This window comes from Larus michahellis, chromosome 5 (assembly GCF_964199755.1).
Source record: "Larus michahellis chromosome 5, bLarMic1.1, whole genome shotgun sequence".
Lineage (NCBI taxonomy): Eukaryota > Metazoa > Chordata > Aves > Charadriiformes > Laridae > Larus > Larus michahellis.
The window spans coordinates 52668713-52685022 of NC_133900.1; the positions used below are offsets into that span (position 1 = coordinate 52668713).

Consider the following 16310-nt stretch of genomic DNA (forward strand, 5'->3'; position numbering starts at 1 on the left):
GTTTGGAAGTACACGGGGATATGTAATCAGGTTTCCTTGCAATAGGCTGGTGATTGTTCAGTGAGATATTGGGCTAGTTCGTTATACATCATGCTGATACGGGAAAGTCCTGATTGCCTTGAGCACTCGGAGATCCAGTGACTTCAGCAGGGAGATGTAGTATCTCAAGCCTATTTTTTCCTATAGACACCCCAGCCAAAGATATGATCCAAAAACCCATGTTCTTGCCAGCTTCTGAGGAGTTTGCCATTTTTTTTGAGCAGGAGTATATCTGCTGTTTCATCTTTTTCAGAGTTTCATAGTTATAAGACTTCCAACATTATATTGTTTAGCACAAGAATTTTTTTTCAGCTTGTGGATCCCCAGCATTTCCAGCAGAAAACTTTGATACAAAAGCATTGCAAAAGCATGGCTACTGCTGTTAGGCTTGTCCTCCTCAGATAGTTTCCCCAGTTCTTCAGAAGCTGTCATTGATATGCAGACCAAAGGTTGAAAACCTGCACCACGTCGCAAGGCTCATCCCAGAGGCTTGCTGCTTCTCTTGGAAATTCCAGTTTTACTCCAAATATTCTTCTCCTTGCTTGCTTCTTCATCCTTTCAGTGAGCCACCTTCAGAGCAACCCCTCTCCAGCATTCCTCCCATCCCACTGTCATGATGCTGCCTTTATTCCTGGTCGAATTACTGAAGCCTTTCCTCCTCCCCGCAGCATTCGTGTGTCCCAGCACAGGGTTTACCCCAGGCTTCCCATTGCGTAGGCCTCTGTACTGCTGCCAGACGATACTTGCAGTATATGCTGCGGGTGATTCTCTCAGCCTCTGGAATGAATTATTTTATTGCTGCCAGCTTGTCAGAGAAATCAGCTTGAAAGCTGAGCCAGAGCGCAGTCCTGGGAGCGACCTATTCAAAGGGGAAGCAAGTCACCGTAGAGCAAAATAAATAGGGGAATGCATCAGCTGGATAAGACGAGTGCTGTTTTATAAGGGAATTTCAAAAGAACCAATTAGCCTTCAATAGGGAACCAGGTCCTATATTTAAAGCTTGTAAATATACAAATCATGACACTGTAATTAAGTGTTGTTGTTTCCCAGTTTGGTTTTTTCCCAGTTTTTGTTGTGTTTTTTTGTTTTGTTTTGTTTTTTGCTTTTTTAAAGGGTATAGTTTTCTGTTTAACTGCTGTTCTTGTAAAGATTTGGCATGGTCTGGGACATTTTTCTCTTCTTGGTTACCTCGCAAGGAATTTGCATTCCTGCTCGGTGCCTGTGCTTTGGTGTGCATGCTGCCACTGAAAAGGCTGTGAGCCATAAATAAAAGAACAATATGACCACAAGCACCCCCCGCAGAGGAAGAAGAAAGACATGAGTAAAATAATATGCCAGAGAAAATCGTAGACCAGATAATTTATCCGCCCCTAATTATTTCTGGGCCAGAATGAGGTATTTCAAATAGTAAGAAAACAACTCTCTTATTTTTTTTTCTAGTGATTTCAAACCATTGGCCTATTACAAGTTGATTCAATTTTAGTTGGCTGTTTTTCAAGAAAAAAATTACCAGACATCACTTATGAGCACTGCAGAATCAACTGCATATATGTTTCTGAAACAGAAAGGCTATTTTTTCATGCGTTTCTGACACTTTCAGCCATTCAGACTCCGATGTCTTGAAAGAAAACACATCTCAGGTGTCGCATTAATCTGGTTGGTATGAGATTATGGCTTGCAAATTGCTGATTTTGGATATGGATGCCTGGTCCATTTAAACGACTTCAGCATAAATAGTAATAATTACTACAGTGGCACAGTCTTTCAGAAGACGAGACAAAAAGCTGTCCTTGTTAAAACGAAAAGATACCCCAGAAGCAGGAAATTCAATATTATTAATGAAAACAGAAGGAATTATTAGGAATGCGTTCACACGATAGAGTTCCTCATTCAGGACATATTACCATGGGGGCTTTATCAAGGGGTCTTGCTGAATCTTTTTTTGCCGAACGCGTCTGCAGCACTGTGAACATTCCTCCACTATAACCTATGATGTATTTGTAACATTTGCATGTAATCTGTCAGACAGGGCCTCTGCTAGAGAGCGTGGGAGTTTCGGGCCCGTGGGATTTGCGAGGCTACAGATGCAGAAGTTGAAGTCAGTCAGATTTGTGGCATGGACAGGGGTTTCCCCGGTGTTAGAAGAAGTGAAGAGTAAGCCCCGAGTGCCCTGCAGTCTGACTGTGCACAGGCTATTCTCACAAGGTTTCCGTTTTCAAGGTTTGGATGCATTTTGGCATTGGAGTTCTCCTTTTAAGCTGATCCTCCGCAATTTTTCAAGGTTCACCCACAAGTCATAATTACCCTAGAGGATAACAGCACATGGATGCAATGAAATGCATTCATAAAAGTGCTTGTTTTTGCACTGATGGGGCTCTAACTGCTTGTTATCTCTGAGCATGATTTAGAGGGACATAAAAGTAGCATCTCAGCCTTACACATTCATAACTCCTTCCATCAAAAGATCTCAAAGCATTTTACACACAGATGTAACCGGATAATACGTCCTGTTGTCTGTGTGGCATCTCCAACATCAGTTATCATCATTCTAAACCATATGCCAGGGTCTAGAGTATTCCCTGAAGTATTTTATATGGGAGGAATACATGTAAATAGAATATCTGGCAATCTATGAATGGCTCACAGGATTCTAATCAACTGCACAGTTTTAAAATTGGTATTTAAATCCCTCTCACATCTGTTGTTTAAAATAGCCAACAGCGTGTGGGATACATTCAGTATGCAATATTCATATGAGTATGTTAATAATAGTATACATTATCACAGTAAAAAATAAGGTGTATAAATGCAGTGCTCGTTAGACTAAGTATCTAGAGGTTTTGGAGAAAGCACCGTTTAATAGTAAAAAAAATATATTTTCCCCTCGCAGATAATACTGGGATATGTTCTCGGTATTTTGAATAGAGGACTTAAATCTTCCCATTTTCACCCTTGGTGCACACTGTGGCTTCCAGTGCTCTCCAGGAGCAGTCCTTATGGGGTAACTCCCATAGAAAGCTCATAAACTGCACCTGCTTTAGCTTCTAAATATCAAAGAAGGTGAAATACTTCTTAGAAAAAAAGTTGTTTATGGATCGTCTTGGCAAGGTCATAGGTGACAGCTAACTCTGGTTAGGTGTTAGCTAGCTCTGGTTCATTGACAAGCACTGAATTCAAATTGCAGCCATAGGCTGTTTTCTCAATGTGTTTGTATGGTCTCCGTGCCTTTGTTCCCTATCTGCAGAACAGTATTACTCACACAGACTCCTGCCGCGCTTTCTTCATCTCAGTGAAGCTTTTAAAAGAGGTTCAAGGTATGAAGTCCACTAACACAGGGTGCATTGCCTCTCTGACTGTAGAGGGTTCTGAGTGTTGGGGAGAGCTGTACGCTCACTCTCCAAAAAATGCAGTAACTCTGCGACTAAGCACCCAAAAGCTGTTGAATTCTACCTAAAATGATCTTGGGTTTCACGTGTCTTCTTAGGTAGCTGCAGTCCCTGGTCCTGTGCTGGTTGTTGTTCTCATACACTGCTGGTCATGTCACAGAACAGGCATTTTTAAAAAAAAAACATACAAAGAACACGAGGGAATTTAATTCCATCCCACAGGAATGACTGTACCACGCTAGTCATTGTTTAGAAGTATGTTTTAGAAATTTGTAATGACAGCATTGGGATTATATAGTTAATTGTGGAGCGACCATTTTTACAATTTGTGTTTTACCCCACATGGAAAGCTATAATTTACTCCAAGTAATTAGGTTAGGTTTAATTTTGGCCAGACGTAGGCCCATATTATCCCATGTAATATACTGTAATCCTCACGTTAGGTAGGGTGCCAAGTATTCCGTTTGTTTTGGGAGCCAACAAAATTGCCACTTGTACAGAGTTGTTCTTGGACAGAATTGTGAAAGTGGTAACATTTTGCTACTTAAACCGGTTTATTATTAGTTTGAAATATGCATATCATTCATTGAGCATTATGTAGAAGGTGTATGGCACTTCACTAATAAAATTATGTATTTAACGGCATATGGGGGCAACGTTGAAAGGCTTGACATCGTCAGACACTGAGGCTACTTTCTGTCTTTTATGATGCGACCCCAAAATCTCAATTTTCTTTAGCTTCTTGTCATGCTATGAAGTGTAGTGGTCAGAGATTATACCACTGCCATATTGCTATTACACTACTGCATATGAGTTTATTAATATGTTCTAAAGTTTTAAAAGTTTAAGAAAAAAATTAAGCTAAAATTAATTTTTCCTCTCTACCCTTTCAAAGGCCTTTTCTGTACTTTCTGTCTTAGTGGTTTGTCTGTCCTTTAGAAAGTCTATTTATCAAAAATATTTGAGTATATAGTCATAGGTTGGTGGCTGTTGAGGGGCTGACAGCTGCAAATGGCATATTGTTTTGAAATCCACATTTATTACATATATGGATTGTTTTCTGAAATAGTTCTCTTTACTTCTGAAATCTGAGAGGAGGGATTCCCTAACAACATTTTGTGCCTAACTGAATATAACTAACATCTTAGACACTGAAATGTTTATGTTTTGTATATGGTTTATTTCTTTGCACTGTTACCACTTATAGGTGTTGTTATTTATTGAAATCAAAGTTAAAACATAATAGGCTAATGATAGATCTTGATGAGGTGGGATTTTTCGCCTCAAGCAAACACGCAAGGGGCTCACCTTTCCTATTAAAGACATTAAGCAGCAGACCTCTCTGAGAGTTTGCTTCATTTGGTAATTGTCATACTCCGTAGGATGTTTCATTTTTTCCATAGGAGATATTTTTACTTTTCTACCAGAAGACTATGAAATATGTAAGCCCACAAAGAATGTTTCAATAATTTCCATACTGGTGTTGAAGAAACAGCTGGATCCACATTCCTGTCTGTAAAGTCCAGTATTGCAATTCCCAGTTCATCATGATGGATTGGGTAATTCCACACTGAGGAATTAACGTAGAGTTTGGAAGGGTCAGGATTGTACGATTGATTATTTTTGTTTGATTATAAATGCCATCCAAAAATAATTCCTGTACTCAATCACTGACAAATACAACCTCTCTTCCAGCCCCCTGGAAATTTCTTTGTGATGGCTATTTTGACCATGTGGATGTTCACGGCGATAGAGTATGTATCAATGATGTTCCCACACATCTTGGTGAAGGAAATAATAAATATCGATCAGTGCTACAAGGAAGGAGAGTGATAGAGGTATAACTTTATAGGGAACAGCAGCTGCATAGTGGTTAAAATAGAAGGCTGAGAGTCAGGTTTTACCAGTTTATCCTCGGCTCTGCTGTAATCTTCTTCTTATCATTAACCTTGCACTAGTCCTTTCAGCGGCATGCCTCCCTCCCCCAACCCTAAGCAATTTAGGATTGTTGGAGATGGAATTTTGGCCTATGTTCTTGGATGGAGTGTTCATACCACCTCGCTTTTGGCACCCACTCTACGTGGCTGAGGCCCTCTCCATCATCTTTTTTGCAGTCTAGGAAGAGAGGTGGATGTCAACCTGACCTTCTTTTCATTCTCACTCCTAACTTGGGTACTACAGTTAGGTTTCCAAAGTAAGGACTATTTCAACATCTTTATTTGTCAGATAACAATTAAAATCACGTAATTCTTCCCAATGTTTATAAATGTACTATAAGCAACTAATGATTTATTGTTATAAATAATAAATGCAATAAAATTGTTATAAATTCAGATAGGCTGATTGGTGTTACAAATGAAGCTTTGCTTCTCAACTCTATAATCAGGCCATAACAGGTGGATGCTGAAAAATATGTTTCCTGAGGAACCTTAGTACATGTGACATCTGCTCTGTGCCTGCACTACCCAGGCAGTAAACTCTTTAAAAAGAGTCTGTCTTTTGTGCTGCGTGTGAACAATGTCTAATATACTGGGAACCTGTCTCAAAGAAATTCTTGATACTATCATGGTGCAAATAACAATTAAAAAATACTGGGAAATATTATCAATTTGTTCAAGGTCCGGAACAGCTGATTGGTAATTGCTGTCTTTTTGGTGCTACTATTCATGCTCAGAAAGTGCTGGTGACAAGGCAGAAGCCTAGCTACTCATCTTTTTTCTCTGATTTCTTCACCCTTTCATCCTCTTCAGTAGTAGATCAAGAACACACTGCAGACTGGTGCCTGTGGTACAGAGCTCTTGGGGCTGCTGTGTATGCTGGAGCATGCTGATAAAAAAAAGTAACCTCAACAACAACAAAGAAGGAAGAATTGTTTTCTTGCCCCCTGTGGAATGGAGACCTGAAGGCAGGCAGGAGGTCCTGGTGTCTGGAGAAGTCGGCGTGGCGGAAGGCCTGTGATTGCCTTTGCAATGTAATTGTTATAATGGTAGGCCAGGGAATTGCAGTGGTTCAGTGAAAAGCTCCAGCCATTTCTCCTTGTGGTTCTTTGTGTGGTTACAGCAGGAGCTGGAGCATCCGTATGTGGAGATGTGCAGTAAGAGTGTGTCTCAGATGACTTTGTGAGCTCTGTGGGTAGCAATAGACCACAAGAAGCAAGGGAAGAACTAAACCTTCAAGGAAGGCTTCTCTCTCCACAGCTTTATGGAAAGTGGTTGAGGAAGGAGGGGGAGAAAGGGTTATAAAGTAGGTGCAGATCTGAACCAGATACAGAGTCATGGGGATGAAGGGGAGGAGAGAGATGAAGATGGTATGCACAGGTCTCATCCTGCATGGACTCAAAAGAGCTCCATGCAGGACCTCAGAAGATTTCCAAAGTTCCTCTATATAGATATAGCCAATAGAGAATTTTTTTATGGTCTTCACAGACTCTTTTTTGCAGGAACATTCTTTTCTATTGGGCTTTTTCATTCTTATCGATCATACTGTATTCGCAGTAACAGTGAAGGAGTTACTAAAGCTCTCTGCCAACTTTGGCAAATGGAATTGTAAAATCTCTAGTTCAGCCATAGTTAGACTATTATAATTTTAAATGTTCCAGAGATTGAGGCTGGAAAGCTGCCCAGTGGAAAAGGACCTGGGGCTCTTGGTTGTCAGCCGGCTGAATATGAGCCAGCAGTGTGTGCAGGTGGCCAATAGCATCCTGTCTTGTATCAGAAGTAGTTTGGCCAGCAGGATTCATATACTGTGTTCACTATTGGGCCCCTCACTACAAGAAAGACATTGAGGTGCGGGAGCGTGTCTAAAGAAGTGCAACAAAGCTGGTGAAGGGTCTAGAGCGCAAGTCTTATGAGGAGTGGCTGAGGGAATTGTTTAGTCTGGAGAAAAGGAGGCTGAGGGGAGACCTTATCGGTCTCTACAACTACCTGAAAGGAGGTTGTAGTGAGGTGAGTGTTGGTCTCTTAGCCCAAGTAACAAATGATAGGACAAGAGGAAATAGCCTCAAGTGGCATAAGGGGAGGTTTAGACTGGGTATTAGGAAAAATTTCTTCACCTCAAGGGTTGTCAAGCATTGGAACACGCAAGGAAGTGGTTGAGTCACCATCCCTGGAGGTATTTAAAAGATATGTAGATGTGGTGCTTCAGGACATGATTTAGTGGTAACTTGGCACTGTTAGGCTAACGGTTGGACTCCATGATCTGGAAGGTCTTTTCCAACCTAAATGATTCTATGGTTCTGTGATTCTGTGAAACAGAACTTCTTTCTCTTCTTCTGGGTGACTTATTCGATAGTTTAGCAGATGCCCCTCTTGGTAAGCTTTGAAATATGTTCAATTTAAATATTCTCATTTTCTATCTCATTATTTGTGTATCAATCCCTTTATATACCTAAAATACCCTGCTTTTCTGAAGGTTCATCTCTCCACGTTACACATTTACCTCTCTAAGGAAATATGTGATCCCTTTCCATACCAAAGTTTTTTAATTGAGCCCAAAGAATAAACCACAGCATTCTTTAGTGGTCTGCAAGAGTACGAAGCAGGGATATGTCTATGTTGGACTCCCAGCAGAGATTGCAGTATTAAGAAGGAATTGTTGGTAAAAGAGTTAGCTCAGGTGCTGGTAGCAGCTTATGCACAGCAGTGCTAGATTCTCTGCGGACTGATAAAACTCTCCAGAGAAGTAGGACTAGTTTGCCTGTGCTGTTGGAGCTAGATTGGTACCAGCCCATAAAATAAGCTGGCTCTGATATGTCTGTGCTGCCCATAGTCCCTCCTTCCTTCATTCTGTGGAAAGGAGTTAAGTCTTCTTTGGTCTTTGGTCTTAAAGCAGTCACTTCTGATATATGTTCACCTGTGTGTTGAGATGTGGGATGCAGCAATAACCACCAATTAAGAACTTTGTCATCTACAGGTAATAAGATGGGCCTATACATCATCATAACTTAAAAATGTGAGTTACTGATCTAGCTAGGGACAGAAGTGTTGTTTCTTCGCTCCCCAGCCAGGGCTTTGGTCTGTAGACTGTGGCAGCTCTTTAGTGTTTCGGGAGGCAAGTGGGCTGCAAACATTTCTTTTGCAAAGCATCCTACTTACAGAGAGATTCCCAGTGCTAGGGTTGAAGTGAAATCCATTAAAATTTTTGCATGGAAATTCTCATGAAAATGGCCAGAGCTGAAAATACCAAAAAAGCCACCAACACAAACCTTTTTTATTTTTATTTTCAGAAAATTCCAGTATCAATACCTCTGGTTATTTTTGGCTCAGCTGGAGTCAAAGGCAGTAAGCAGTAAAGTCTTCAGTGCCCGTTACAGAGGCAAATTGTCTGCCAGCAACCTTTTAGTTTGTGTTGGTTTTGTTGTTTTTTGGTTGGGTTTTTTTTTTTTGAGAAAAGTAGAGTGTTCCTTGGCTTTGTGCTCCTCTGAGTGGGTTTCTTCTTTTTCATCTTGAGGGGTTTTGTTTGGCTGGGCCCAAGGAGAGGGGTTTCCTCCAGAAGATCTTTTTTCTTCCCTCCAAATATTCCTGATCCCTTTGCTTTCACTATGCCATTCCAAATAAATTCTAAACACATTTCCTGTCTTTTCATAGCATCAGCACTCTTAATACAGTAGGTGATACTCTAAATATAGTAGGCGGGTTAAGGAATGGTGAGCATGAGATTAAGGGTTGATGGAGGAACTATGAAAAACATTCAAAATTGTAGCTAAGATTTACACCAGGTTTGTGTTATGGGATGAGTTCATTGGAGTTTTGTCGTGTCTGCCTCTGGCAGAAAGGAGGGTTCAGGGAGGAGGCTTGCTAAATTAGACCTCAATGGTGGGAGGACATTCAGAATTAGTTAAAATGAGGACTTTGCATCTTCATCTTTTTCATGATCTCAAATCAGCCTTGGGATTCATCTGTGGATCACCAGTTCCAAGGGTTCTGAAGCCATAATTCAGACGTCACAAAGCAAGCTGAAAAAACACGATATCTCAAAAATTAGTTCCTTTTCCTCCAAGCTTTTAGGGTATATTTGTGTAGTGTTCTTCTTTACAATCACAGATGTTAAGAATTATTATGGTTGCAAAAAAAGTTAGATTCTCAAGTAGTCACCAGGATAGAGGTCCTCCAGAAACACCCCAAATATCTGGCAGAGGTAGCTTCTAGACGGAAATCACGTGCTAGCCAGTAGGCCGGGATGTGTTTCCCTGGCCATTAGGGGTTAATACCAGCTGAAATTCTAGTGAAACCTGGAGTGTTAATCCATGTTAAGGAGATCTGGGGAAAGCAAGTGCCTTAATCCCCGCAAACCCAGTGATAAAGTTGTTACTGCCTGCCTACATATATAACTCATGGACCATTTATCTGTGCATCAGATGAACCAGTCAGGATAGCAGAAGACTCCCTAAAACAAAGTACAAAATGATCTTTCCCTTGTGGTCCTCTTTAATTTCTCTCAAGTATTACAGGAAATCCTGAATTTATCTGAGATAAACTGCAGAGGCCTACTTTTTCAGATTGTACTTACTTTCATGTGTATTTTCTTCTATCTACTGCACCATCAGGACTACTGAGAAATTAGTCCAATAACTTCCCAGTATAAGTTTATGGTGTGTTCTCACCCCTCAGTTTTAGTGGCTAGGCTCAGCAGAACAAGTTGTGATTTAAGTCCTAGTAACATCCAAGACCCCCCTCCCACAAGCAACTTGTGTTTTGTCACTAGACATCTGCAGCAGCGAAGGACATTGGGGAGCACATATGATGTGCAAATATGACGCATCTGGGTAAACGGGAGAGTCAGCTCTTAAAGCTGGAGTTCAGAGAGATCTCTTTCATTCATCCATGGGAGAAGGCCTCATTATAATTGTTCAAGCCTGACTGGATTACATCACTTTCCCCCTCATTTCACTCCCTCCCTGCTTGCCTCCCTCCTTTTATTCACACCCCTTGTTCGGCAGCAGCGTTGAGCGAGGGCTCCCTTAATGATGCATGCTGATCGCTTCATTCCCCGTTGCCCCCCCATCGCCTCCCCCAGTGCTTTGAAGTGCGCTCAGGTCTCAGGCTCCAGTTCAGAGGTCACTTTGTTTATTTATGCAAAGCTGGCTCATCTGTGAAATGGGGCTTTCAAGGCCTCTGACATCAAAGACTCCAAAGCTGGTCCCATCAAGTCAGAGCAGGGACGAGCCTTGCATTATAACAAATTGAAGCAACTTTGTGAATCATAGAGAAATATCACAGCTAGATTTTTGCTTCAAAAATTGGGCCGTTGTTTAGACTCGTTGTATGATGCTCAGCGTGTAGTATTGGCCTGAAAACCAATCATACGCGTTCAGCTAAAACATGAAGCCTTCATGGAGAGTCTGTGGGTAAATAAAATTTGATCCTGGCTCGGTAACAGTCTGTGAATATTTCCCATCAGTTTCTCTCAGAGCCGGAGCGTTATGCAGAATTTTCCATTTCTTTTGACCTTTAAGAGGGAATGGAACAATTCTGCTATGGTAATAAACAGTAACTATATCCTGCTTATGTGGCGTAGGATTCCCAAAGTGCTTTGTCAATTGATGGAGTTGCATACAGAAATCCCTTTTCTGTAGAAATCCAGCCTGCTTTGGGACAGGGGGTAGACCATGGCAGGCAATGTGCACAGACCATCGTGCTTTTCGGGGGGAGAAAGGGCGATTTGGCCCATGAAGTCTGCACTGATAATCAGGGCCTCATACCCTCAGACATGTCAAGTCTCATGGAAAACCAGTCCCGTGACTACCTGTGATCACACACTTCCCCAGCACAGCGCCAGCATCTCAGTCCTGTGGCATGTCAGACCTAGAAGCCAGCTTGGAATGAGATCCTAAAGCAAGAAGAGGCAATGGCTGGAGAGCAGCTAGGGATCATGCCACTGAGATGACATTCCTGAACAACGGGCTGATGCGTCTGGATCCATTCTGGCCCTGTCTTTTATGGTCAGGTGCGGCATTTGGAGGGGAAGGGGCTACATGAGTTTGTCGCATGTCTCTAAGTCTGCCACCTGACATGATATCAGAGCCTTCCACTTCAGGTTTCTCAACCAGCCAGCATGCTTTGTAACACCATGGAACCAAATCGTACAGTGAGGACATCTAAATCATGTATATATGTTTTCTTAGCCTCAGATACTCGTGACATAAAATTAATCAGTGATTATTTTTCAAGGCTGGTTTTCCACTTCATCTTCCAACTGGCTGCTCTCCTAAGCCTGTGATACTGTCCAAGAAGTCCAGTACAGGATGACCTTCCAATATAGGTCACAGAAAAGGGAACTTGTAGGAAACTTCAGCTACTTATCCTTCTTAGCGCTGCCGCTTGTGGTAATCTGCTGGCAGCAAAGCTGGCAACTCTGCATAGCTGGTCCCTGCTGCCCTTTGGCTGCAGGCTCATTTTTTTGTGTATGCTTATCACCCTGACCTGCCTGCCTCTCTAGGAGGTGACAAGAGCATGAGTAAGCAATCGGCTTATTAGGTCATTTTTGAATATAGCTAAGACTCATGTGATTTCTGCTACTAACTCATCGGTTTGTATGCTGGTCATACTTATCTGAATGTGCTTCTTTTTTTCAGGTCCACTCTGTCTAATAAGTATATTACCAGGCCATTTGCATTTGTAAAGCTTGGGGTGAAATACAAACAGCAGGTCTTTAGATTTGGCACTCTTAACCAGGCTTCAGACTGCAGGTTTGGGCTAAACCAAATGCCTCTGAACTTTCAGGAAATTTGGCTTTGCTTTCAGTGTCACAGATACCTCCCTAGGAGTGAGCAGGCTGACCAAAGTGTGTTTGAGGTCCAGAAAGATGTCCATCCTAGCTAGCACAGGGACCAGAACAACTGCAAAGTGTTTCCCTACCCTAGGAAGCCACTTGATATTAAAATTAAAAAAATAGAAAAGTTCTTCAAAACAGGGAGAGACCAATTCTTTTCAAGCAGCCACAGTACTAACTTTGGATGAGGCAGGTGGAAGTCAAATCTTGGTGATATCTGTATTAGACAGGGGTCTTCCATCCTAAGGGTGTACCTGTCTCCTATAGTGCTCTTCCACTTTATGCAATAATAAGCTCCTTTTTGGCTCTCTAAGACCACAGTCCAGAGCTTAAGACACTCACACAAGGTGCAAGAGGGGAGGTTCAAATCCCTCTCTGAATGCAGAAGAGGAACTTGACCCTGTGTCACTCTCATCCCAGGTTAACACTTTATCATTATATCACTGGCTATTCTGCTGCCTCACTCACACATTGAAGCTTGACCAGAGATTCCTGGGCTTCAGGGGATCTTCCCCAAATGAGCATTGCTGAATTTCATCCAGTTTCTGGATCTCATGAATCAGCTTTTTTCCTACAGTTCTCAAGTGTGAGTTCGTTCAGATACGGTCACGCTGAAGGTAGGAGCCCAATCACCGCATGTTGCAGCTGGAACGGAGACTGCTGTAACATCGCTCCCCCAGTGTGCGGCTCTGGGGATGGGAAGGAGTAGTTTTGCTCTATGTGAGTTTCCATGTTTATGACATTTCCTCACCACCACGAAGACTTCTACTATGTGTTGTTGTTAACAACAACTCACAAAAGTGAGACCGGTTCCAGTGGATCTAAAATAACATGTCGAAATGTGTGCGGTTATTTATTTCAGTCTTGCTCCTCCGCCAGATTCTTTTTCATAGGCTCAGCATGGTGGCGTTAGTTATCCTGATCTCTTCCCCCCAGAATGATTTTTTCTGGTTTTGGTAGGTTACCCCACAGGTTTGCGATTTGGCAGGATAAAAACCGGAGAAGCGTCTTCAAAGATCAAACAGGTTCAGAGCAATTCTGCTTACATCAAAAGCTTGGCAGCATGTCAAGAGGTGTTGAGACCTCCAGTCAGTCCTTGTGTGTAGGCAGGAGGAGCACACATAGGCTGACATACTGTAACATGAGGCAGGACGCAAGGGAGGATATACTGCTCTTTGTACATCAAGCTGAGGAGGATTAAGATATAATTGACAGAACATCACCACTTAAATGTCTTAACCACTTTTAAGATATCCGGCAGTTAACAACGGGCAGGAATCCTACATCTCTGACCACAGCTTTTCTTTCTTCTCCATTACTCAATACATTTTTCTAGTTCTGCTAAGGGATTTACTAAGTTCTCTGTCAGAGAGCATCCAAGACTTCGTTCGTAGCACTACTGATATTTATGTGAAGAACTGTACAAGTGCCAGAAGATAATCGATTCAGTATTTTGACTGAAAGGAGACAATCTGTCATATGCAAGCCATCATATATAATGGGTATATTTGTATTCCCTGCATTGGGTTTGCCAAGGCTGTAAAAACATATTTGTAAAACACAGCACATGGATTACTTCTCTCCTGTAGGAGACACGGGCTGCGGGCCAGCCTCGGCGGAGCCTGGACGGTACGTTTGCACTCACGGCACTGCACAAGAGTCCGTGTTTTCCTGAGTGTGACTGCGTTTCAGGCTGCTTCCGTGTGGTTTGGCCTGGGAGCTGGCTGGAGCCCTCAGGAAAGCCTCCAGGTTTCCAGCGATGGACAGAGGATGAGAGGGAGGTGGGAAGGGGCAGTCAGCTGGAGTGAGCTGCCAAAGTAAGAGCATGGCATGCTGCTGCCCTGAAAGTTTTCTTTTCTCCTCGAAGTGACAGCTGCACATACCTTCTGGGAAAACTGTGCTGAAGTAACCACAAGGAGAAGGGAAAAATCTGTCAGGGGCGAGGGGGACAAACGCATATGGCATTGCTGCCTCTCTGCTTAAGGGACAGCGGCAAACAAGATTGGAGCATGTGTCGGCATAAAATGCCCCGTGCTGAAGAGAGAGGATGATTTTCCAAAATAGCGGAAACTGGGGTGAGGATGGGGTTAAACACACGCTCTCTCTCAAAGACTGCACAGAGGTTTAGGCACTAAGCACTGTTTAAGCACAACCTAACTTATAAAACAACTGTACTCTGCAGCTATACTGTTTGTACATTAGCGGGGGATGGACATGCTCATGTATAGGCTGGGATAAGTTTTTCCTCTCTGCTGCAAAGACTGCCACAAGAAATTTCCTCTCTTATGCTCATGAGACCTTTTTCTTATGGGGTTTAGGAGTTGGACATTTGTAAGGATTCATTCCTTCCATTTTTATTTTTTTTTACACTACTGCAGAGCAGTTCCTTATTGAAGTGAACTTTCTCCCAGCTTCACCTGACCTATTTCTGAAAATGAAACTTCACACACTTCAGTGCACTTCAGCTAGGAGCTGAGAAGCTCTTAATCAAGAGCTCAAATCCAGCTGCTGTATGGGGCTGCGCCACCTGTAGAGTACAGAAGTAGCCTTGGAAGAGCCACGCTGCTGCACTGTCACCCATAGATGCCCAAAGTCCCTTAGGTGGACGTCCCTCCTGGTGTGATGCACTGCTGTAAAAGGGTGCTCTGTGCTGAGCTGAGCACTTGTGCAGTAGAGGTCAGGCTATTACTGGAGGCAGAAAAAGCTTCACATCTGGGCACTGCAGAGGTGTGAGGCCACCAGCACAGCCCAGGTTGCACAAAGAGGCTCAGGGCACTCCCCTGCTCCCTCAGCCCTCATGGAGACCATGTCGTGGCCGTGTCACAGTGGTAATGTGGCAATTTGAGGTGGGGGCTGCTGGAGAGATGGGGGTTTCGCCTTTTGGTGATTTCTGTTTCTCCTAGCAGTACAGGGTACGGAGGCCTTGGTGCTGCTCTGTAGTAGTGGTATAGACAACTAGAGTGACAAGGGACAAAGCGGTGTGTTGTCAATACAGGTGGATGGGTGGTCTTAATTAAAAAAAAAGACCAAAATACACAAAACAAAACACAAACAGCTTTTCAATTCACTCTTGCTTTCCCCAGCCACAGCTTTGCACTCAGTATCCATTGAGGGCTCATTTGACCCCAGACCTGCTGGATTTCCTGATTTTGTATGGAAGCTGAAAGGCAAATTAGTGGCCCTAATTCCACTGCTTGTGCTCTGTGTGACTGATCATATAAGTCTTCCCCCACCTCCTAGGTTTAATTAGCTGTAATTTGGATTTATACCATTATTTGCATAAAAGGTACAACAGATCAGCTCCTCCTAGGAAACGGCAACCTGTAAACATAAACAAAGAGGCTTTTGTCAGCTATTAATGGAAACATTGATTAATCTCCCATTGCTTTGGTAGCCTGCCGAAAAACTCATAAAGCAGCAAACTAAATTGTTATTAAACTGACGAGGCTGTAAGTGCCAGGATGTGGATGCCGAATGTATGTTGAATGTGTTTCATCTGCATGGTGCCTCCAGGAGGAGATGCAAACTCTTGTTATCGTACTGCAGCACTGTAGGAGACCTTTGTAACATCTTCCCTTTCCTTTCCTTTGCAGATGACACCAGCTCAGGAAAGGATAGCCAGGTACCTGAAGGCTCCAATGGAGAATATGAAGATCATACTGGGAAGCAATGGGGTAAGGAGCAGTGTATGTTTGTTGGTTTTCCTCGGTTCTTGGTTCAGTGCTGTTCATGCGGCACATTTCTCAGTTGCGGAAGGAAAGGAAAGGCAGAACGACTGGAGTGAGTTCTCCCTACAGATGGTCAAATAATAAACAGTGTGTTAGCTGAACATTTCGATGTCAATGGATCCCATCCAAGGGTCCTTCTGTGAAATGCAGCCCATGGTCCGCTGTAGGGCCCCCTGCCATGTACCTCAGCATGGTTCTCCCTTGCATTTGTTTTTCTGGGCAGTGACTTTCTTTTGCATGTGCAGTTATTATAACTTTCATAGACTGTCTATAAAAGGCATATTGACTTTTACAGCAATATTTCCAAAAGCCTTCAGTGCCAACATAACACTGCTCCCACTGAGGGCAAATGGGAGGTCTGACTTCACTTCAGGAGAATTAGCATTAG

At 42.7% G+C, this 16310-nt stretch overlaps 1 protein-coding gene across 3 annotated transcripts in view; it reads left to right on the plus strand.

Annotated features, from left to right (window-relative positions):
* FGFRL1 (fibroblast growth factor receptor like 1) overlaps positions 1–16310 on the plus strand; it is a 186007-nt gene that overhangs the window by 152668 nt on the left and 17029 nt on the right. For all 3 annotated transcript variants that reach the window (XM_074587313.1, XM_074587312.1, XM_074587311.1), the window contains exon 4: positions 15788–15868. In XM_074587313.1, the coding sequence (XP_074443414.1) occupies positions 15788–15868 (81 nt within the window). The remainder of the gene's footprint in view (positions 1–15787; positions 15869–16310) is intronic.